Source organism: Protopterus annectens, chromosome 3.part0 (assembly GCF_019279795.1).
Source record: "Protopterus annectens isolate FY-2018-M chromosome 3.part0, PAN1.0, whole genome shotgun sequence".
Lineage (NCBI taxonomy): Eukaryota > Metazoa > Chordata > Ceratodontiformes > Protopteridae > Protopterus > Protopterus annectens.
This window is the reverse complement of record NC_056731.1, coordinates 215,493,320-215,517,016: the sequence shown is the minus strand read 5'-3', so window position 1 is coordinate 215,517,016 and position 23,697 is coordinate 215,493,320. Positions and strand designations below refer to the sequence as shown.

Below are 23,697 nucleotides of genomic sequence, written 5' to 3'. Positions count from 1 at the left end.
ACCCCTGTGGTACTCCTGTGAGTGTATTAAGGAAAGGGGAAGTACAGTACAGTAATTATCATGCTGGGAAGCGAAACTCATCGTTTTTTTCTTCCAAATTATGTAAGGCTTTCATGAAGGGAGTTTTTCATCTTGGACCTCCAATAAAAGATCCTTTCCTCCTTGGGATCTCACGGTGGTACTGCAAGGCCTTTGAACCGGCAGAATCTTGTGACACAAACTTTCTTTGTTGGAAAATTATCCTCTTAGTAGCTATTCCTTCCACTAAGAGAATATCAGAGATTCAAGCTTTGTCAGCCAAACCTTACATCATTTTTCACAAAGATAGAGTATCCTTAAGAACAAATCCTTCTTTCATGCTTAAGGTGGCCACAGAGTCTAACATTAACCAGGCCATTCAGTTACCAGTTTTCTTCCCCAAATTTTCAAACAAAGGTGAATATCTTTTACATCTCCTAGATGTTCACAAGCAATTACATTTCTGCCTGCACAGAATAATGAGTCACAGGAGGTCCGATGAACTGTTTGTCTCCTCCTCAGCAAGCCGGGTAGGACAGGCAGTTTCAAAAATCACTTTAGATAAATGGATAACAGACTGTATTTCATTCATTTATTCTAAGAAAGATACAAATTTGCCCCGCTCTCTCAAGTCACATTCCACCGGGGCTATGACTACTTCATCTGCATTCTCTTCCAGAGCCTCAATTGATGAAGTGTGTGCTGCAGCCCCTTGGTCTAAGATTCATACTTTTGTTTCACATTATAAGTTGGATATTGTTTCTAGGAGCAGGGCATCCTTTGGCTCGACCATGCTCCAGCACATCCTTCCTTAAAGGCCACCCAGGGTTTACTTAGCTGGGGACTGTGACCCATTAGTGAGGAGTACTGAAAAGGATAACATCAGATTTAGAAGTTGTGTATTTACCATAACTAGGTATCTGTGTTGTCCATTTTCAGTCCTCCTCACGTCCCTGCTATCCATCCCCCAGCCTGGTGCCTTTGTGAAGTGCTTGAAAGAATTTGGAACCCATGGGTTCCAGGTTTGAGCCTCAGATACTTTTTCTCTGTAGTTGTGGTAACCGTTTTCAGTTATAGTGCAGCAAACTCTATCTGAGGAAGGCACAGTGTATTATGGGTACAGGGAAGAGCTTGAGACTCAGATCCTAATGTCTTGGAAAGTGGCCAAGTTGGATCCGATATCGGATCAATGACCCATTAGTAAGGAGGAGTGAAAATGAACAACACAGATGCCTAGTTATGGTAAGTTCATAACTTCTAATTCTGTTTTATCCAGCATTGCTCTGAGGGATGTTTTTCCTTCTCCTTGATGTAAAATGTCATTTGGAAAGGTACATTGAAAATCTAAAACTGGACAAGGCAGTGAATAAGGAACATTGTGGCACTCTGTGTTTCTCACATGGAGGTTGCCTGAACAAGGCAATCATCCACTTAAATGCACGTTTGAATACTTTTGTCCTGAGTTGGGCATATAGTGACACTGAGTATTTGATAAATACTGTGGGCACCACTAACAGACTATATGCAAGGAAGTGAACTGGAAATACTCTTGCCCAGACTTGGATCTGGGGTATCGCCTGTAGTGCTTGTGGATGAATATGTGCAGGTATACTTCTTGTAAATCTAAGGTCAGATAGTTGTGAAAACAGATTTTCTCTGACTGTCATCCTGCTCTGCCTCACTTTACTTTCATCACACCTAGCTGTGGCTACCCTTAAGATTATTAGCTTTATAGTTTCCTGAAAATATCACTACCTGTTTACTCAAAGGACTGTGCTACTCATTCTGTGCATTTAGTTAAATGTAAATGAGACAGATTAATGACTTTGTCAAAACTTTATGAACTCTACCACTCAGATTATACTATTCCATGCTTTTGAATACTTTTGCATCACAACATATAAAGACTATGAACGGAATACAGGCAAGCATTAAGCATTTTCACTATAGCAGTGTGGATACTTGGTGGTGTACACAGAGTTTATAGATATCTCCTTATCAATTTAAAAGTCAGGATTCGTTTTATAGCAACATTACAGCCAAAACGTTTAGTCAAAAATGCAAAAATTCTAGTCCTGTACTTTACTTTAAAGATTACCCTAACAAGTGATATTACCCCTAGTCCAATGCCCTGAATAACTAGTAGCAATACCATTTCACATATAGATGAACACTTACAAAAAGCAGTCTTAGTCATGACAGTGTACATAACAAATGGCCTACACTCAAGATCTGGATATCAGTGTACCAACCAAAAGTCTTGGCAGTGACAGAGATCTAGCTTAAGGACAAAGCATGCCTTTCATCTTACATAAGCTCTAAATGCCAGCACTTTAGTTTTAGCAGCAACACAGCTGGGTTGTATCAGGATGGCAACATGGTGTTAACCAGTAAGAAGGTGCTTCATGTTTGACATTTGTATATTACAGCAAGTCAACCTTTGAGAGTGCTTCAAACTCTATCATTATCAGTAAGCTACTTGGTAACCGTTTATACCCCTAACCATCTTAAACCTCTTATGTACTACACTCGTAACCATCTTAAACCTCTCATTCACCACACCCCTAACCATTTTAAACCTCTTGTACACCACACCTCTTACACAGAACACTCCTTACTATGTAGCAAGACCCTAAGGAGCAAATGATGGACAGAATCACCCATATAAAAAAAAAGATGTATTATTTTTACTGTATGACTTAAATCTAAAATTAGTTAAGTAGGGCTAGCTCATGGCTAGATAGAATAAGAACTATCAAGACCAAACCCAGTGGCAAACAGCAGCACATTACCTAATGTGGTAAGTAACATATCACATAAGTGCACACAAATTGTGGTACTCCCAGAATGATTGATTTGACCATTGCTCATTGCTAAGAAAAATGGTCATTCAAAACACCTGAAGCTCCCTATGTCATTAACACAATTAGATCCATTCTGTAGTCTATGGGATTTATGCTGTAGCTGAACTGGATGCTGTTGACTGGTATCTAGTACTGTCTGAGGACACGTCAGCTAAAGTGCTAGTTAATTTTTATAATATTCTCTTAACAATCCAGGATAGGGTCTTTCTTCTCAAGTAGCATAGTGTAAAGGGAGTAAGTTACCCATGACTTAATCGAGCACTTTGCAAGCTCTGTAACAGAAAGACAAAAGACAGAGATTTATCTTGGTCATCTGGGAAGGATAATCCAAATAATGTTGTCAAACATCAGAAGTACATTAAATTTGGATAACATAATAATGTAACCATCAAAGCTGCAAAGTCAGTTTATTTAATTAATACGCAAACAATCCATCTAGGACACAAAAGTCATTTTTGAAAACTGTTCAAAGCATTACAGGAGATCTTAACTAAAATGGCAAACCATGACTAAGAGCCTTCTACCCTCAACTTCATCAAATAACTGAGCACAGACTTACTGAGAACAACCTCATCCTGCTTTACTATTGCTAGTTCATTTCACTCACCCCCTTCAGCCTTAATCACACTTTACAACCCTATCCAGCCCTCCTACTCCACTCCTTTTTTTGTTGTTTTTCCCACTACTTTACCTTATCCATTTCATCTCTGCAGACCTTTTCTCTACCTCTTCCATCCCTACTGACCTAAACTACCTGAAGACCCCCTACCTTGAACCCTTCTTATAATCTTCCTTCTATAACCATAATATGAACATCATCTCTCATACTGAGACATCACTCAATTTCCCCTCACTGTCTTTAAGCATGTAATCTCTAATATCTCTTTAAATATCATGTCAGAATTGTTTCAGATCTCATTTATCACATACTAATCTAAATAATATGACTGTTGAGTTTTTCCTCACATATTTTCTCCAACTCCTGTTTGTTTTTCATTGCAGTCTACTATGAAACATGGGTTTATGTTCATTCATCGAATAAAACTAACATCAAACGGCTAGTACTTGAATGTTAATATTACCGAAGAAGCTTATCTTCGAAAATAAAATCATTGAATGGCCATAGTTGGCCAACAATCAGGAAGTGTCATGATGCATAAGGTAACTTAAACAAACTCTTTTATAAATTTGCCCGATTCCTCACTGTAGTGCGATCTCGGAGTTGTTATATATAGTTGGGGGGGGTGTGGGGGTGGAGCCCCCCACCTTGGTTCACAAGGTGTACAGCATCATCAGACGTACATGATTTTGGCCAGCTATGGCCATTCAGTGATTTTACTTTTGAAAATAAATGTCATTGGTAATATTAATGTTCGAGGTTTAACGTTCGAGTATTAGCTGTTCAGTGTTAGTTTTATTTGAACGAACATAGACCCATGAAACATATGTTCTATGTTTTTTCAATACAACATTTTTTCACTCTGTTTTGTAGTGTAACATGATACTTTGTGAAATTTAAAATATTTGTACTTGATGTTTTGTAATCTAATGTAATACTTTCTGATTTAAAGTATCTATAGTTGATTTTTGAAAGATTGTGATTGTGGAGCTTTTCTTCCTGAGCATTCACTGAAAATGGGCACTTTCTGGCACAGTCGAACTTTCCTGGTAAGCAAATGTGAAAAAAATAAACCATTCTCTATAGTATCCAGACTTTACAAATTAATTGCAGCTCCCTTGTTTCACTTTTCATCAACAAATTATAAAACAGTACAAAAGATATTTAAAATATGTCTACAAACACCTTTCTAATTATAATCCACCCTACCTTTCTTAAGACTAAAAAAATCCTGTAATGTCATTCATTAGGGCATATTTTTAATCAAACCTTCACTTTATGTATATTATCCACGGTTTTAAACATGCCATCATTGTCTCCCTCCCAAAAATAATCTCTGCTCCCTATCACATCTCAGAACTACAGCCAACATTTGCCCTTGAGCCAAAATGCTTGAAAAGTTAGGTTACTCTCTAACTTTAGATTGTAATACATACTTTGTCTTTTTCTCTTACCAGCATAGGTTCAAGCAGGGGTTCAACACCTCAACAGCTGTCTTCTTGGTAACTGACCACATCTGTTCCAGTATTGAGTTGGAGCTTTACTGAAGCATTATTTGTTGACCTCAAGAGAGTCCTCAGTACCACATATCATTACCTTTTCCATTCAGCATGAAGGAGTTTTAAGGCATTTCTCAAAATACCTCACCAGTGGAGCTTCTTCACTGATAAAAGGAAGAGCTTCTTCACTGATAGAAGGAGGATGGCGACGCCTTGTGTGGCTGTGGCCTCTCTGGGTCCCTGTGTGCGTGTTGTGTTTTGTGGTCCATTTCAGTCCATTTGGTCCGGTCAAAGGTGCACCATGGTGTTCATGGTGTCCGCAGTGTCTGTGTTTTTTTGTTTTTGTTTATTGGGGGTGTTGAACAGAAAATGGAACTGAAAATGGAAGTTTGGGACTTCAGTGGTGAGTTAAGAGAGGTGCAGAATGTGGAATGCTGAAATCAGACTATTGGCTGCCAGTTTTGGTTTGAAAGACTGGTGCTGGATTTTGCTGGGTCAGAAGGAGCTGGATTGGATTTGGAAACTGCTGATGAATGTTGGAGATGTTAGAAATGGAGCTGGTGAGATGTGGATGGTTTGGAATGAGAGGGGATCGTTGGCCTGGTTGTGGCTTTTCAGAGCGATCGTGCTGAATGCAGGTGGCAGAAGTGTGGTTTTTATCTGCCGGTTTTGTTTTAAATCGGATTTAGTTTCTGGTGTCAGAGGAAGCCTGACTGGGACTTAGGATGTTGCTGGTGTGAGAGTGGGTTATGGTGGCAGTGTGGGTGAAGAGGATTGCTGTAGTCCATGGGATCATGCATGGCTGATGGATGCATCTGTGCCTACTGTTGGCTCAGTCACTGTTGTTGTAAATGTATTTTGTTTCTGTGTTGCTGTGCTTTTCTGTTCGTACATGAGCTTGGAGGAACAAAATTTCATTCAGCTGTGCACTTGTGTATGGTCCGAATGACAATAAAGTTACTTTTGACTTTGACTTCTCAGGTACACTCATGCAAAAGTTATTCAGACTGCAGCTTATCTGAGGCAGACATCTTACACAGTTCAGTATCAGGATCCCCACTGTTTTCTCTTTTTTAATAATGATCTCCCCATCAACCTGCTGACCTTGAAGTGCAGTTTATCTGTGTAGATAACAACTTTTGCCTGTATTTTACAACACAGATTTTTAGGCAATATTATTGTTGTGTGGAATTTGCTTCTTGACAATATATATATATATTCTATTAAGTCAGTTATGGTATTTGGTAGTACATGTAATTTGCAGTCTTATCTGCAGCTGTGCAGTAATAACCCTCTGGAATTTACTGCTTCCTAGGTTATAACTCCGTGATAATTGCATCTCCTGTAAGATTAGCAACTCTCCACATGGAGCAAATAGTTAAAATAATCTTACCAACTGTCACCTGCTAACCTTTGAGGCAGAAAAGGAAATAGGCATAAATGGCTTGATACCCAGGCCCAGACTATGTACCTTACAAGTCATTGCAATGAACTCATTAAAGAAAGTTACATTACTGCAGATAACTGGAAAAGAAATGTTCAGGCTTATTTCATTTTCAAGTATGAGAGCACGATTGTTTTAACCAGATAGGTGGTCCTACTGTTAAATATACTGCCATTCAAATTGCAAAACTTAGAATGCTTTAACTCTGTCAAGGAAACTAACCCCAAAAGATCATCTTACTTATTAAGGTACAGCAGCCTAGGTTTTTGATGACATCAACTTTTAATGCCACCGTTGGTGAAGGAATACCCCCTCACCCCCATGCTCTTAGTCACTTTTGTCTCCTGGAGTTGCCTTCCCCAAGTGCTAAGACTGTTATAAGAATACCAAGCATTAAGGAAAGGACATAGGAACATCTGAAAGACTACTACTGCAAGTCGTGGATGATGATTTGTTCTTTTAGGCAAAATTATATGAACCTTCCATATTTATTAGACCAACAGAAGAGAAGTTACTAATGTTAATTTGCAGAGTTTACCACAACCACTTCACAATTTATTCCCTGTAATTGAATTTATTTTACTACTTGGAAGATAGATACGAGTCTTTCTACTTATTACCTGGTAGTTATGTGTATTACTGCAAATAATCTGTATTCTGATGTCTGTAGACTAGTGATGTATTTCTTGGAACCTGCCATGTTATAACTGTAATTTATTGTGGTGTGTTAAAAAGTAAGTGATTAAAGATCATATGGAAGTAATATTTGCACTGTGCATCTTGAAATTTATAATTTTTTAAAATGAATTCAAAATGAATAACTGTAGAATAAATGTATAGTAGGCAACCAAGAACCATATTTCTTTGGGACCAGAAACACTGAAACAGAACCCTTATTTTTTTTTTTTTTTTGCAGGGGAATCATGCTTATGAGCATGCATTGAGGGAACTCTGGCAATACTAGATGTACTAGTTCTTGGTTTTTGGGGGGAGAGTATTCCCAAGAAGGGAGGAAGACTTTGATCTCTTTCTTGCAGTGTGAAGATGTGATCTCATTTACTCATTTTTGTGATACTATTGAGAATCAATGACAAAAACACAACTAATAAAATGTGATTAAGAATCAGATGAAGTAGAAAAGCCCCTTCCTAGAATGTGGAATGGAGATGAATAAGGTAAAGAAGTGGGCAGATTTTGGTAATATAATGCATAGTAACTTTTTTCTGAACCATGCAACTCACCATCAGTTGGCACCAATGCTTCTTCTTGTCCAGTGGGTCTACTGGATTCTCCTAAATACCCCCAGACTTACTCTGACCCTTGTTCAGGGTCAGTGAGAAGACTGAGGCACCCTAGTGCTGCATCATTTTGTTGCTGGGGTGGAATTCTACTTTTTAGCCCTAGTTGCCAATTTCACAGTATGCACTGCTGTTGATGTTTGATTGGAGGGTGTGCAATGGGGTCATGTTAGTGTACTGTCCCTATCCCATGGTGATTAACATATGTCCTCCACCCTTCCCACTAAGGACAGTACAACTAGTAATCTTGGGCCCATGGCATTAGTGACACCTAGTGCCTGGTAGTGGCTTGGGTGTATCACATACTTGTAATAGAAAGATTGGCTCATGCTGTCAGTACAGATATCTGCATTCTGGAGCCAGGGAAAGGAAGAACTGGGCATGGATGCATGTATTCCTCCTCCTCCTCCCAACCAAGTAGCAGTTGAGATAGCAAACTACAGAGTGAGCAAGCCACTTGTGGGTGTGATGGTTTGCCTGGGGGGAAGAATGAAGTCATAATTTTTAATGGATAGTAATGAATAGGGTTATTGCCTAGTCTAGGAATGCATGTCATTCACCTTAGTGGAATAGATGGGCTGATTGGGTTTTGGTAGAGAAGCTATCAGGTAAGTCATAGGATGGGGGAAAAATAGTAATGACTTTCAGGCTGGGATGGGGGGATTGAATTTGTGAAGATTAGGTATCCATTGCAGGTGCATGCTGTCTGGCCTGAGGGTCTCTCACAGTTCACCGAAGACCTGGTCAACTACGCAAGGTAAGGTCCACACTGTCTGCCTCCAAAGGAGTCAGAACAGATGGGGACACACGGTAAGCACAATTCATGGAACTAGGATTGGATCCCCCCCATCTGACACCCTTAGGAAATGTGGGAACAGGTGGGGGACACTGTGGCCTTTTCCTTTTTATGCAAGATCTTTTACTACTAATCTTGTAGGCTTCTCTTTTTTTAAAATGCCTTTGTAGTGCATGGAGCTAAAAAAACAATTAAATGACTAACTTTTTCAGCTCTACTTTAGTGTGAGACCTGACCTTAACAATGCTTAGCAATTGTTAAGCACCCCTTAGGCTCTGTTAACATTGTATCAAGCACAAAAACTTGACAGTGCCAGACAGTAAACAGCAGCAGCAGGACATGAAATGGCTTTGCTTCAACTCCATTTTCTGTCTGCTGTCTGCTGAAGTACACCCAGTATTTTGAATTTAACTGCTTCCTTTAGACAGGGAATCTGTAAGGAAGCTAACCACTTTCCTACTACTTTACTGTCTTTTTAAGCCAGCATACATATCACTTTTTTAATCTTATTTTTGATCAACTAGTAGTACATGGTGCAGATAAATCTCCATGCAATACAAAGAATTATTATTGGATCTCCAATTATAACAAACTATTATATTTTCTTGACATTGGCATCCATGTCATGACAGATAATATAGTCATTACGACTGAAGACCCGATCACTTAAGATATAGGCACACATGCATTAATAGAAGAGACAGCAAACATTAATTTTTTTTTTCATTTGCATACATTATACATTACATAAATGTATTCCTTTTTTACAACAACTCTCATTTAGATCAACATTACATAAATTGCTCAATTTCTGCCTTCCCTTAAGCCTCACTCCTCCTCCTGAACATTATCTTGCTTATATTATTCCCACAAATTCCATTTATTTCAATGCAATTTGTTCCTTCCCAGTTGATTTAGATTTTGATTCCATTTTCTAATAATTGCTTTTTTGGCAGCCAATAGAATTAAACTTGGTAAGGCCTTATTATGCTTAGACAATTCAGATCATGTGCCCCAGCTCAACAGCATAATTTCCTTAGTTAAAGCTGTTTGCTCCTCTAGTATTTCTTACATTGTATCCTGAAGATTTTTAAAACTACACGCTTATTGCAGTCTCAGAAAAAAATGTTCCCAGTTACCTCTTTCTTCCCCGTCACACGATCAACATTTGGCATCTACCTGAGGAATAATTCTTTGAAGTCTTCTTGAGGTATAAAAATACCTGTGTGAACACTTCCACGTAAAATCCTAAAGCTTCTGGACTTTGTTGCTTACTTGGGATCAATACATGTGTCCTTCCATTGTTCCCTTGTAATTTGCATTTCCATTCTCTCTTCCCAATCATTTCTAACCTCCTCTAACCGATTCTTATAGTTACCATACAATATTTTATATGCCGTACTAGTTATCCCCCTTTTCACAGCAACTTCCATTCTAGCTTCAACTAAGAACTCCACCAGAGCAAGTCTTTCACTTAAGACTCCCGTATCCCTTTCTGTTTGCCTATACTCTGATATTAATCCATGATAGGGAAGGCAGTCTCTGACCTGCAGTCGAAATGCCTTCTTGGCTTATCCCACTCTATGGCCTTTCCCTCTCAGTCATTTACTCCCAATACATTTATTTCTGTGCAAGATTTATCCTGTAAATTCCAGTCCATTCTTGCCTATTTTCTGTACACCTACTTGCAGTCATCCCTGTTGGCAATAGGGTTACCACCTGTCCCATTTTGTGAGGGAAAGTCCCTCTTTGGGCAGTTGTGTCCTGCATAAAAATTGAAAAAATGGCAAATGTCCTGAGAAACTAGGACAAACATGTTTCCTATATTTTATGTAATAGTTGCATAAAAAAGTTATTCTGTTTTTGAAACACCTAAATGTTATAAGAAACAGAATAAGCAACTAAAATGCTACAAGAATAAGCGTTTATTTAGGAAAAAAGTGAAGTTCTGTCCTTTGTACTGGCCGTGGATATGTTTTGCCTTGCAAAATCTGACATTTGTATAAAAAATGTCCCACTTTGGGAATTTGAAAAGGTGGCAACCTTAGTTGGCAACATTTCCTTTCTCCATTCCTGTGTTGTTTTAGTTCTCAGAATACTTTCTGCAACTTTATTCATATTTTGTATGGCTGTTGTTCTCAAGGATCTGCATCCAAAATCCCACTCTCTCCTGATTTCTTGAGCTCCCAACCCCACTTCATCATCCCTTTCCAGTTTGAATTATAACCTTCTGCTGGTGTTATGTTTATGAGGCTTAACCTTGTAGCTGTAAAATATTCTTTCAAATCAGGTAATTGTAAACCGTCTTTTTCTGTTGGAAGAATCAGCTTATCCAACTTAGCTCTTGTCCTCTTGCTTCTTTATCTTTCTTAGCCTTTTTACCTTATGGGAAATGCTGTCCATGAAATACTTGAGTGATGTGGTTGTCATTCCTTGTGCTAATGCCAGTAACATTTTGTGTTCAAGGAAGTTCCTCAAATGTTGGGCTGTATGAGAGAATTTTTTTATTAAGGTGTACAGAGTACTCAGAGATGGTTCTCCCTTGAACAGCACAGTAGAAAATGGTAGTTTCTTGGGTGACTTTGTCTTCCACAAGAAGACACCAGACCTGATTTGAGGATATTTGTAAAGCTGTGGATAAGGACTCATACTGCAACACTGACCTTAAGATAACTATATTTGTCATCCACAGAGGTGAGGGTAGTAGGCCTATAAATGCCAACATATCTGAGCCTTTGTTTGTCATCCTTCTTTTGACAGTTATAGCAGAAAACAGCCATCCTTATGCATACCATTAAGAAACTGTATCAACAACAGAAATATTTGGTTTGACACTATTTTATAAAAAGAAAAAGAGTTTACCCATGCATACCTAGTGCCTGCCATCTCTTACACACACACATCTCTCCTCCCTTCTCCAATGATATTACGAGTGCAATAATTTTGTCTGCCTTGCAAGTATAAAACTGTGGAGGTGTGTGTGGACTTAACCTCACATATTTATAGGTAATTGGTAAGGTAATGGCTGAGGAAATCATTGAGAATCTCGGGCACATCACTTGATACTGGTGGGAGACTAACAGTTCGTTAGTTACTTTTCACCACCATTTTGTTAAACCCATGCAACAATTTGATTAATGTACCCCTGTCATACATTTTTGTCTCATCTTACTTCATAATACCAATAGTTTATCTTGTTCTCTTGTCACTTTACAAGTAAGTAGAAAAATGTCCACTGTGACACTACTTTACTAGAGCAACTGTAGATTAAAGATCCATGATATAGCAATCAGGCACAGGGTCCTGTACACCCAATGCTGTAAAGAAAGCTGATCATGTAGAACAGAGAGGATATCGACGCATCCCTAATATCCTTCCTATAATCTCAAATGAACAAAAAAATATTAATTCAGTCTGGTGTTGGCACTATTAACTTGCTGGATTGTGGTGGGTTCTGTATGCTCTTGGGATAATATTGTTCATCAATTTAACTAATTTGCCTATTGTATATTCTGTATCTCCACAGAACAGAGCTCTTTGAGTACCATGACAACCTCTTTATCAACTTTGTCTCACTATATATATATATATATATATATATATATATATATATATATATATATATATTGTTATTTTTATGTTTGTTTGCTAATGATAAATGAACTAATCCATCTTTGACGTCTTCCAGCCATGGCTCAGACCACAAGAGTAATTATAATTTGTGTGTAGATAGTTTAGTGTAGACAGAAAATTACTTTGGAGGTACCTTTATTGCTTAGTAGCATCTGAATCCATTTTGTGGATAAGGTGATATCTAGATTACCCTTAATAGAGTTATTTTATCTGTTCTGAAACGCATAATCAGCAGTAAATCTGCTTGAGGTAGTAAATATGCTTAACTCTAAAGCATATCAACACTCATTAAGGGTCGCTCTTCACTAACGCCATCAGTTCCTCCCCTGCCCCCAAGAATCTGCTTGTTAGGGATAGATGGCAGGAAAGAATAGACATCTAATTATTCACTGCAAGAGCAAACACAGACATAATAGTTTTTCTTTTGGCATGCAGTATTTATTCATCCTATAATAAGATGCACTGGTCTTAATATCCTTGATCATTGCTAGGCTTTCCATCATTGTTTTCAGACTTGCTTTTGAAATCTGTGTTGTCAATACAATGATATTGGTTGACATAACTACTGAATGCTACTGTTTGCATTTTGCCTCCTAAACTTTTTGACTTTTTGTTTTGTAACAGAGTAACATTGAAGACTGGACTGTAACCCAGTGGAAACATATTAATGTGGAACAGATGGATTCAGAACTTAGAAGATTTGCCAAGGTAAGTCGTAACATTTGTCCTATTAAGAAGCTTAGCCATGTATTGTTATGGTAGCCCTTCTATTTTGTGAACAAATAAACAACAGATGGGCAAAACAAGCATATGTTGGGACATTTACATGATGCCTCTATCCATAAAGGACAAGGCTGCTAAACCAGGGATCAATGTACAGTAATCCATCTGCTTGTCCAATTGATATTTAAACAGGTTAAGAGAAATACTTTGCTGTTTAACATTAGATCACTGTTGTAGTAGCCTAACCTTTTTGGGTAATACCCTGCCAAGGATATGAATTCTGGCCAGCTTTCAAATCTTTAGGGTACCTTCCATGTACCTTAGGTGCTGGGGGCACAAGCACAGCTACACAAAAGAAGCAGTTTAGGCTCTAAAAGCTTAAGAGGTTTCTTGCTGCTGAAGTGTGCTCCTTCTGTGGGCTTCCTGAAGCTGATGGTCGGCTAGTGATCCTTCAAGGCTGGACAAATAAATACCTTGCTGGATAAAACCTACCACATTTTATCCTTTCTGCGGAAAAAAAATATGTTTTTTCTGTGAATTTGTTTTATGCTTGGGCAATTTTTATTTTATGAACTATCAAGACTTTTAAGGAGAATTCTATCTTTTTAATATTGGTATGAAAAATGTGTAAAATCCAGTTTTACTGTTTATTTTTTTACATATTTTTTCATAGAATTAGTGTGTTGGGCCAGGACATTGTGCTTTTGGGACTATCTTTTTTTATCTCAACATCTTTACTGTTCTGTCAAGAAGTTTACTGACTTACCCAGGCTATGCTACCCATCTCTCAGGCTTCTTTCTGAGCTAACAAGTAATAAGTGAGTCCAACAGTGCCAAAATCCACTTGTAATGTCAAAAGAAACACTGCTGAGTTTGGATTCACCACTTACACTTTATTTGAAAAAAAAAAAAAAAAATGATTGAGCGCTTTCTTCCCTTTCCATAGGGATTTCATCAGAATCAATGCACAATCCCATCATCCTTCTTTTATACCTTGTGGCTATGACATCATAATTAATTAATATTCTTTCTGAGCTAAACTATGGAACATTTACTGATCTCCTTGTTTTTTCCTTCTCCCATTCTCAAGAAAAAGAAAATGTCTCTGGTGTCATGCTGGCTTTCTCACTACCTCAGTCTTTGTTGGGTGACTGCACTGAAAATGGACTTGGCTCCTCAGACTGCTCCTCAGTGTCTCTCAGTCCCTCTGATGTAGCTCCTTGAGAAACCACTAAGGACTAGGAGTTAGAAATGTCCTCTGTGACTACACAAGCAAGGGAAGAGCCACTATTATTGGTTCCAGGGGAAAGAGTGGGTGAAATACTACTGCACAGATTGCCTAGGGTGTCTAATTCCTGGGATAGTGTCCTTGCCATGAGTCTTTTTCCAGGGAGCCTCTCAGGAAAAGTAAAAAAAAAAAATGAAGTCTTGCAAGAATCTGCTAAGGGATTACTTTCTGCCTTTAATGTTTTAAATTCTGTTTCTTCATTGACTACCAACAGAAAAAATCCCTTACATTCTGACAAGAAGAGTAGGGAAAGGAGGGGGGAGTCCTCTCCAGTGATTTCTTCTCAAGCTGAAACTTCTGATTTCGAGAAAAGTGTTATTTCAGATTTATCTCCAGAAGGGCCTTCTTTTTCCAAGACTTTAAGTAAAGTAAAGGGAGGGTGGCCTAATGGTTAAGGTGTTTGCCTTACAAACACAAGGTGCAGGGTTTGAGTCTCACAAGGGATGATTGGCTAGGCTTAAAATGGCTCGTAAGGGCAGTTAGTCTAGTATTAATCTATGAACCTATAAATAAAAGGAATGTCAGTGGGAACAGAATGAAATCCCTGTTTCCCTTCAAAAGTATTATAATTTGTTGCAGCTGGATTATCTGATATGTTCAGCTGTCCCTACTGTTGTATCAGCTTTAAAGTATGTATTCCTAACAACTTCTATCATACCTGAAAGTCGAGCTCCTGCTCCTGAAAAGTCAGCTAGATTTTACAAAGTACCTCAAATTTATAAATATCTGTTTTCTAAGCTTAAAGCAGAGCCTGTAGTTATTTCACTTTCTTAAACGTTTACTGCTGATAACATTATAAATGCTAACCCCATACCACCTGACAAGGATGGGAATGCTTTTGATAGACTTGAAAAGAAAGTGTATTCTTCTTTTACATTAACTTTCAGAATCTTTTACTGCCAGGCTCACATGCTGAAACTGTTTCTGACTTTCTTTGAGAAAATGAGAAACTTAACTGTGAACCTTCCAACTTCACAGGTTAACTCACTCAGGCCTAAAATGCATGTATACATCCGGTTCACACCCATACCAGCTTATGGTGTCCAGAACTTTTTTGGGGTCTGGCTTTTTTAACTAAGTGACTTGTCAGTTAATAATAGGCAGTATTAGAAAGAGCAAGTAGTTACTAACAAAACAGCACTAAGATTGTTACTCTAGGATGTCCTGTAGTGGAGAAAGTGATCTTTGTTTGCCACTTATTTATATTTTCAAATTTATGTTCATATTTTCATAACTGAGAATCCTACATGTTATTGAGGTGTATGGTGTGAAACACCAATGTGGGAGACAGGATATTTCACTGTCATTGCTGATTTATATCACACTATTCTGGAAATATTGATAGTTATTTGATAGTAATTATGAAAATAAGCAATATTTCCATATTTATTTAATTCTTGAAAAAACTTACAAACTGTTACATGACGTTAGATGAAACCTTAGATGCTGAAGAAAACTGTCTTTGATATTAGCACTGTAAGTCACACATTTTGAGAGATATTCAGTATTATTGCTTTTGCTAAATATACAACTGAGCGCATGTTTTCATATTTCTTAAATATCTCAATAACTATGCACTTATACAGGAATTTATCCATTAGACAAGGATCTTCTGTTTGACCCTTCTGCTGCTGAGGTCCTTAAAATGATTTGTCATAAGAAGAAAATTGACTTAGGGGGTGAAAGTTTTTCCAACTCTTCTTTTCTAAGTTCATTCAAAACTATATTTCTAACTCAGGGCCTTTTTAAAAACGATCAAGCAGCAAGCTGCTAACAAGCATGATTAAAAAAAAAACAATGGCAAGGAGGCTCTAAAAAGAAAGGAAAAGCCTCCCGGAACCAAGGACAGTTCAAAAAGTCAGAGTAACTACTTGACTCTTCAAGCCCCCTCCCAACCTGGTAAATCTATCCCTCAGACTAGGCCTTCATCATCCTCATTGGCAACAGATTGTCAGACAAATGAGCACTGAGAATCATTCAACAGGGATACACATAGGGGTTGGGGTTGGCATAATGCTTAAGGTGCTTACCTCACAGACAAGAGGTACAGGATTTGGTTCTCACTAAGGGAAATTGGATGGGCTTAAAATGGGTCCACAGGGGCAGCTAGCCTAGTACTTATTTATGAATCTATGAGCCTAATAGTCTTGCCAGAAGAAGAATAAGGGGTCAGGGTTAGTGTAATGGCTAAGGTGTTTACCTCACCAATAACAGGTACGTAGCTTGATTCTCACTAAGGAAAATTAGCTAGGCTTAAAATGGTCCACAGGGGCAGCTAGCTTAGTACTTACCTATGATTATAGAAGTAAGCTTAAATAGCTCAGTTGAGAGAGCATTAGACCACAGATCGAAAGGTTCTTTGTTCAAACTCAAGTTTCAGCATAGAAGCCTTTTGAAATTTTAGACTTTCAGTGTAGGATTTGGGAATAGATATATTGTAATGTTTGAACCTGAACATGCGTGTACATGTATGTTAATAATGAAAGTAAGTCAGAATGAAACCTATGAAATTGTGGGGGGCTGCATTAATAAAAACGACCTCCATGATAGGTCTGATCACCAAAATTACTAATATTTGGTTTGGAGATGGCATAATGGTTAACGAGTTTGCCTCACGCAAGGTACAGAGCTTGATTCTTAACTTTGGTCACTGGCTGGTTATTGGCTAGGCATGTAATAGTCTGCAGACTGATTGCTTAGTACTTATCTATGAACATATGAGCTATGAACATAGCAAGTCGCTTATTCCTTTTCAGGAGAATCTTCTTCATTCTTTAAAACAAACATCCCCATTTTCTCCAGTTTTGGATGACATTGCCTCAGGGGTCATACAATTCATACCTTCATAGCAGATAAGCAAGGATTTTATTCAGAGTTCCTTCTGGTACCGAAGAAAGATGGAAAATGGACACCAGTTCTAGATTTATCCTTTCTCAGTCTCTATATCAAGGTCCCAAAATTCAAAATCCTATCCCTCCAAAACCTTGTTAGCTTTCATACTTCTACCCGCTCAGTTTCACTGTAACATTAGACTTAACAGATGGTGCCATCACATTGCTATTGGCAAGAAATTCAGAATTTTTCCTCTGTATCTGGCTCATGTTATCACTTCTTTGTCTACTGCACTAAGGATATTTATACTTTTATGACACCAGAAATTGCTTAATGCAGACTTGAAGGAATACACTTCTATCCATAACTGGATGATTGTCTTATATCTGCAGACTCTTTCCAATTATCTAGGCTTCCTGAGATGTGTCAAGAAGCTCCTTCTTGGTCTGTGGTTTCAACTGAATTTAAATCAGATCTCATCTCATAGAACAGTTCTTTTCTGGGAGGTCTTCTGTATACTTCCTTAGGAAAGGACTTTCTTCCTAAAAACAAAATTGATCTGTACAGAGAAAACTTCTTGATATGTTCCCAACAGTCTTTGCAATCTGTAGGGTATTTTTTCAGGATTCTAGTTTTGTTGGCTTCTGTGATAGTTGTATTTCCATTTTACTACTGGGGGTTGTGAGAAGGGAGTTACTGTGGTGGGTAAACCAGTTATCTTTCAGCCCAGGTCTTCCCTTCTCCCTTCTGCCTCCTTTACAGTCTGTCACAGTAGATGCCTTAAACTTTGCTTTGGAGTTTGTATCAAAAGAGTTTGAAAGTGCAAGGTTTGTGAAACAAGCAGGACAGGCAAAAAGCACATAAATGCCAAGGAGGTGATGCCAGTAGTGAATGCTGTATAGGCCTTAAATTTTTTCTGTTCTTGAGGACCACTGCAAGTAATCACAGCCAACACCAGAGTGATACAATACATAAACAAATTGGGGTACTGGATTGTATTCCATTGCAGACTTTCCGCTGTAGTATGAGAGGTAGCAGCTCAGTTCATTTTGATTCTACAGGCTTCACACATTCCTTCAAAGTAAACATTATAACAGACTATCTGGGCAGGGCCAGGACAATCATCATGAATGGAAACTGCAGCCAATGTCTTCCAGGAATTGATTCCGTTATGGGGAATAATTCAAATAGAGCTGTTTGATTGATTTCAAGGCAAACAGTTGTAGAAATTCTGCTCCAGGATTCCTTATAAACAGACCCGAAAGACAGATGACTTCTTATTCCAATAGATGGAATGTTCCTATATGCTTTTCTACCCTTTCCACTAATATCCAGAGTTCTTCAAAAGTCCCATAAGGACTCCCCAAAGTTAGTGGTGAAGACTCCATTTTGTCTCAGACACCAGCAGTTATCCCTTCTAAAAATGAACAAGCTCTTCCATACAGACTGGATTTACTCACACAAGACAGAGGTGAGTTTGATACACTTCAACCTGAAAACACTTCATTTGGCTGCTTGAATGATTGACTTTCAGTACCCTGAAGGTGCATTTATCTTTGAAAACATGCAGCAGGTACTAAAAGAAGTTAAAAATAATGCTGCTAAGGAATCAATACACTAGTAAGTGGAAGAGATGTTCTAGTTGGTGCCATACTAAGAACCAAGACCCTTTTAAGGCCAGGTTGCCTGTGGGTCTAGAAAATTTGTGTAAGATATCTTCTGGCCTTCCTTACTCTTATGTCAAGATTCATCTTTAGGCCATTTCTGTTTCTCTGCCTTTAGATGCCTCTTTCTTCCTGCCCTTAAATTAAGCAATGTTTGATAGGGCTATTGCAAATTCATCCTCTTAGAAAACATATGGCTTTTCCTAGGGATCTTAACTTTGTGCCCAAAAAGCTAACATTTCTTCCATTTGAAGCACTTCATCAATCTGAATTTAGGTTTCTTAACTTGAAAAACTGTGATACTCCTTGCTATGATTTCTGCAAGAAGGGTGTCTTGAGTTTCAAGCTGTTGTGTTGCGTTAGTCCTATAATTTTCCACAAAGATAAGATTGAAATCAAATCCTTTTGTGCCTAAAGTGGTTTCAGAGTTTACATTTAACCAATCTGTTAATCCCCTGTTTCTTTCCAGAACCTTAATAATAGTAAGAAAGAATCTTAGACATTCCGGACATCCACAGGCAGTTCAGATACTACTTGGACAGAACTAAATTATAGGTGTCATGATTGATATCTCCTGAAATATCTCTAATGATATTTTATAGGCAGGAGTAGATTTACTGGCACATGTAAAAGAAAAGGTAGCATATATGAAACTTAAAATATGTTAACTCAAAGTTTAATGGAGATACATTTAATTTTATTGTGTTGTGTTCTTCAATTCTTGCATGTTTTCTTTATTACTGTTTAGAATCACCATTACCAAATCTTTTCCATAACCTTTGTCATTAACATTGGAATAACTGAAACTTACTTGCCATCTTTCAAGTTAAGTTGCTTTAAATGGTCAGCTGGTGCCATTACTGTAGTTGTATTATATTGGTCCATTGCTCTGTAAGCTACTGTGATGACCTGCTTAATATATGATCATGAGAAGAATGACTGCATTTGCTTTTGGTTTCTTAGCAGACTGTCAAACTATGTAGTCAGCTGTAGCATTAATGTTCGTGTTTCTTCATTATAGGAAATCCGAATGCTAGACAAAGAAGTTAGGACATGGGATGCTTACATTGGCCTAGATTTGACTGTCAAGAACTTGATGACAAGTTTGCGAGCAGTAACAGAACTGCAAAACTCAGCCATCCGAGAGAGGCACTGGCACCAGCTGATGAATGCAACAGGAGTGAGTAGCACTCATCCCATTACTTCAGCAAAGGATTTAATTTCATGCTGCGGTTTAGAATATGAGTGACTCTGGTATGGGTATTGTAAGCATAGGATTATAGTTGCTTAAGTTTGTTATAATGCATTTGCTTTCAAGCAAAACCCAAGAGATTGTAACTCTTGACAGAAAAGACATAATAGTTGTGATGATAGTTACATGTGGTAACAGTATATAAAAAATGGCACAGACAGTTTTACACAGTATATTAATAAGTCATCATGTGGCATAAGAAAGTCATTTTCCCCATGCACATTATAAGGTTGTACTAACTTGTAACAGGCAGGCACAGCCTTTTGTTTGAGAATTTTAACGAGTTACTTTTGTCTGCTCTAGTTGACATTAGCCTTTCTATTAAAGAGGAAAACTCACTGCAGCTTTCTAATTCTACAAGTTATAGAGCTGCTGCTTGAGTTATTGTAACAGTTTCTCTGCCAGTCAAAAAACTACAATACAGAAGCACACAACAGTCCTCATGGAAGGTGACAGCATCCAAGTTAGACTGAACTTTGGAAACCTAAAGTGTAGTCATGATAGTGCCCTTAACATCTGTCTACATAGGCACTTAGCATTTAACATTTTTAAGCTATACACTTGTCAATGTTATTTATTTGTCAGTTTGTATTGTAAATAATGAGTGACTCAGTTTTTCTCATACTGCAAGTCTGTTGTACAACTTTACAACCATCACTTGTCTGAAGCAGGTAGTGCTGTTTTTGGAGCTGTTTAACATTAATTCCATTACCTGGGGTGACAACCTCCTTAACCCCCATTCCAATTTAAAAAATAAACTCAGCAGGAGTGGGATGTTAAGGAGTTGCCATCTCCCCTCCTTAGTGACTGAATTAACAATAAGCAATGCATGCATAATGAACCTTCCAACATAGATGAACATGTCTGGAGTTTCTGAACCTCACAAACCATCACCCACTACCAAGTATTCCCATGATATAGCTGCAGTTCAAGAAGAGATATAGAAGCTGGTCACATTAGCATAGCACATAAAACAGTAATGCAAGGGACTGTTAACATGTACAGCAACAGCAGCATTTAATAGAAAGAGAAAGAGAGATTAAAATTATTAAAATAGAAAAAGAAATAGAATGGCCCAAGAATGATACTTAAAGCACATTCATGTTGATGTAATGGATACATCTTGGGAGAATAATGGTGTGCTACCTTTTCCGGAATAAGATGCAGAAGTAATTTCTAGTCAGGGTTGAGGGAACATTTGTGGAGAGGAGGCTTGTAACTGACAGACTTATAGAGTTTGATCAGTCTTGTTGATAATACTACACATAAAAAAAACATTTCTTTTGCCATTTAGATTTGGGTAGAGATAAGATTCCTGCGTCAAATTTGAAACAGAATGGCTATCATCTAGATACTGGGTTACTTGGTGGAGGATGTGTTTCTTAAATATTTTTCTCAAGTGGAATAGCATCATATTTGCAGATGAATTCATTTTATACATGACAAGACCAGAAAGGGACATTACAGTATCGTGTAACATTTTATGACAGTTTCAAATCTTCTCAGAATATAACATTAAGAAAACTAAAACAAGGACAATAGTGGTAAATTATGTACCCACACACGAATTGGTCCAACAATATCTATATTTATGGAGACACGAAAAAATGACATATTTAAGAGTATGGATTAGAAATGTGTCTGTTGTGGCAGCTAAGGATATGTGGGAGGAGACTAAACAGAAGATAATACAAAAACTGAGAAACTGGAAGCTTTGATCTGATATTGTTAATCCTCGTTCATTCCTTACATATGCGTATCGGTTCTGATCTCAGAACCGAGCCAGCCATCTTCCAAGATCGCGTCAGCCACAAACTCTTGAGCTAAAACTCTTACCCCGAATTCCCCTCTCCCTGTTACCTCAGATTTTGTTTGCCATGTCGCCATTCGGTCATGTCAAGCTACTTCTCTTGAGCTAAGTACAATATGTGTTGTCTTTCTAGTCTAAAACAACTTTTTCTCTCAGAAAAGTTTCTAAATTGTTTTCTCTTACCTTATTGCATTTAGCGACTATCTTTCTTAAATTTCCTCCAATCTTTTTACCGCGAGGTATTTTCTTCTATACCATCGTTGGTAGACTCCTTTTCTTCATTACCTTTGGGTATTTCTTGTACCATTGCTGGTATTCATTCTATTTCATCCTTTCCTATCATGGATAAAAAAAGTTAGTCCAGGGTTTAAGAGATGTTCAGATTGTGGACATAAATTACCTACTTCAGATGCACATTCCCTGTGTGTCTATTGTTTGGGTGTGCCTCATTTATCAGTTGATCCGCCCTGTGCAATTTGTAAGAACTTCTCTAATAGGACGTTGATTGAGAGGAAAAATAAATTGTTGCTGAAGGGACTACTCAAATCTCCCTTTTCAGAAGCTATTTCTGGGTTGGAGGCCTCAACCCCTCCTAGATCCCATAAGAAAAAAACTAATGATCTTTCAAAGGCCAAATCTCTTCCTTCGTCCCCGGCTGGGGACTCCCATCAACCAAGATCTAAGAAGGCTAAGCTTAATACTTTGGATCTGACTCTTTCGGTGCCTAGACCTTCGGCACCTAGGCCATCGGTGCCATCTGTGACTTCAGCACCGAGGCCATCGGCACCGTCTAGCTTGCCCCTTACTGTATCGGTACCGAGGGGCTTCTCGGTTCAGACCTTCCTACCGGCACCAACTATTCTGTCGGTGCAGGCTGTAACCACATCTGCTCCAATACCTTACCCGGAACCGACAACTCAGTTACTGACACCGATTTTTTCGGTACCGACAACCACTTCAGCACTAACATCACTGTTGGTGCAGACCATGACTTCGGCACCTATGATTTCCTTGGTGCAGACACCTGTAGTACAGTCCTTTACAGCACCGTTGTTTTCAGTGCAGACTGGTGATGTGGGCACCAAGCTTGTCCCATCTGTGGATAGACCTGACTCCCCCTTAGCCGTGTCCGTGAAATCCACTAGAAGCCTCTCTGAACACGACGTGTTGCGTCTTGTGGAACAAGTGCTTTTGGCCAGAGGTATCCTGCCCCCCAGGACCCATCTTTCCTCGGGAGGTGATCACCCTTTACCAAAACCCCCTACTTATTCTCCTCCTTCATTGCCTTTGAAGCCCCGACGTGTTGCGTCTTGTGGAACAAGTGCTTTTGGCCAGAGGTATCCTGCCCCCCAGGACCCATCTTTCCTCGGGAGGTGATCACCCTTTACCAAAACCCCCTACTTATTCTCCTCCTTCATTGCCTTTGAAGCCCCTTGATATAGCACAGTCTTCCCCCTCTATGGTTCCCTTCATGAACCTCACTAAGGAACCGCAGTTGCCTTCGTGGCAGGACAGTTTTGCTACGACCCAGGATGTCAGCTCTGGCATACATAATTTGGTGTTTCACAGCCATCCAGGGACTCTGAGTCAGCAGGCTGAGCCATTTAGGGGAGGGGTGACACCTGTCCAGGACACTCACCCCTCTTCAAGTGGACTGGCTTTCCAACTAATGGAGAAGGCTTTGGCATCTGCTGGCGATACTGTGCTGTCAGTCTCCCCACCATCCTCTGGCCCGCTATGTACACAAGTCACTCCTAGTGGACACCAGGTACAAGGGCCTCAGGATGTACTCCCACAGGAAACCCCTTTTGCTTTGTCTTCCCCGGCTTCCCCCTCAGAGGATGTTCATCGCAAAAGCTCATTCAAGAGAAAGCACATGGACTCCACAGAGGAGTCCCTTACTGAAGACACAGACTTTGATGATGGGGAAGGATCCCCTCGCTCACCCTCTGAGGTA

The 23,697-nt window shown here is 38.7% G+C and overlaps 1 protein-coding gene across 1 annotated transcript in view; it reads left to right on the top strand.

The window, feature by feature from the left end:
* DNAH11 (dynein axonemal heavy chain 11) overlaps positions 1-23,697 on the top strand; it is a 4,606,558-nt gene that overhangs the window by 1,088,331 nt on the left and 3,494,530 nt on the right. Inside the window, exons 22-23 of the mRNA XM_044065542.1 lie at positions 12,796-12,879; positions 19,700-19,858. Coding sequence (XP_043921477.1) covers positions 12,796-12,879; positions 19,700-19,858 — 243 coding nt within the window. The remainder of the gene's footprint in view (positions 1-12,795; positions 12,880-19,699; positions 19,859-23,697) is intronic.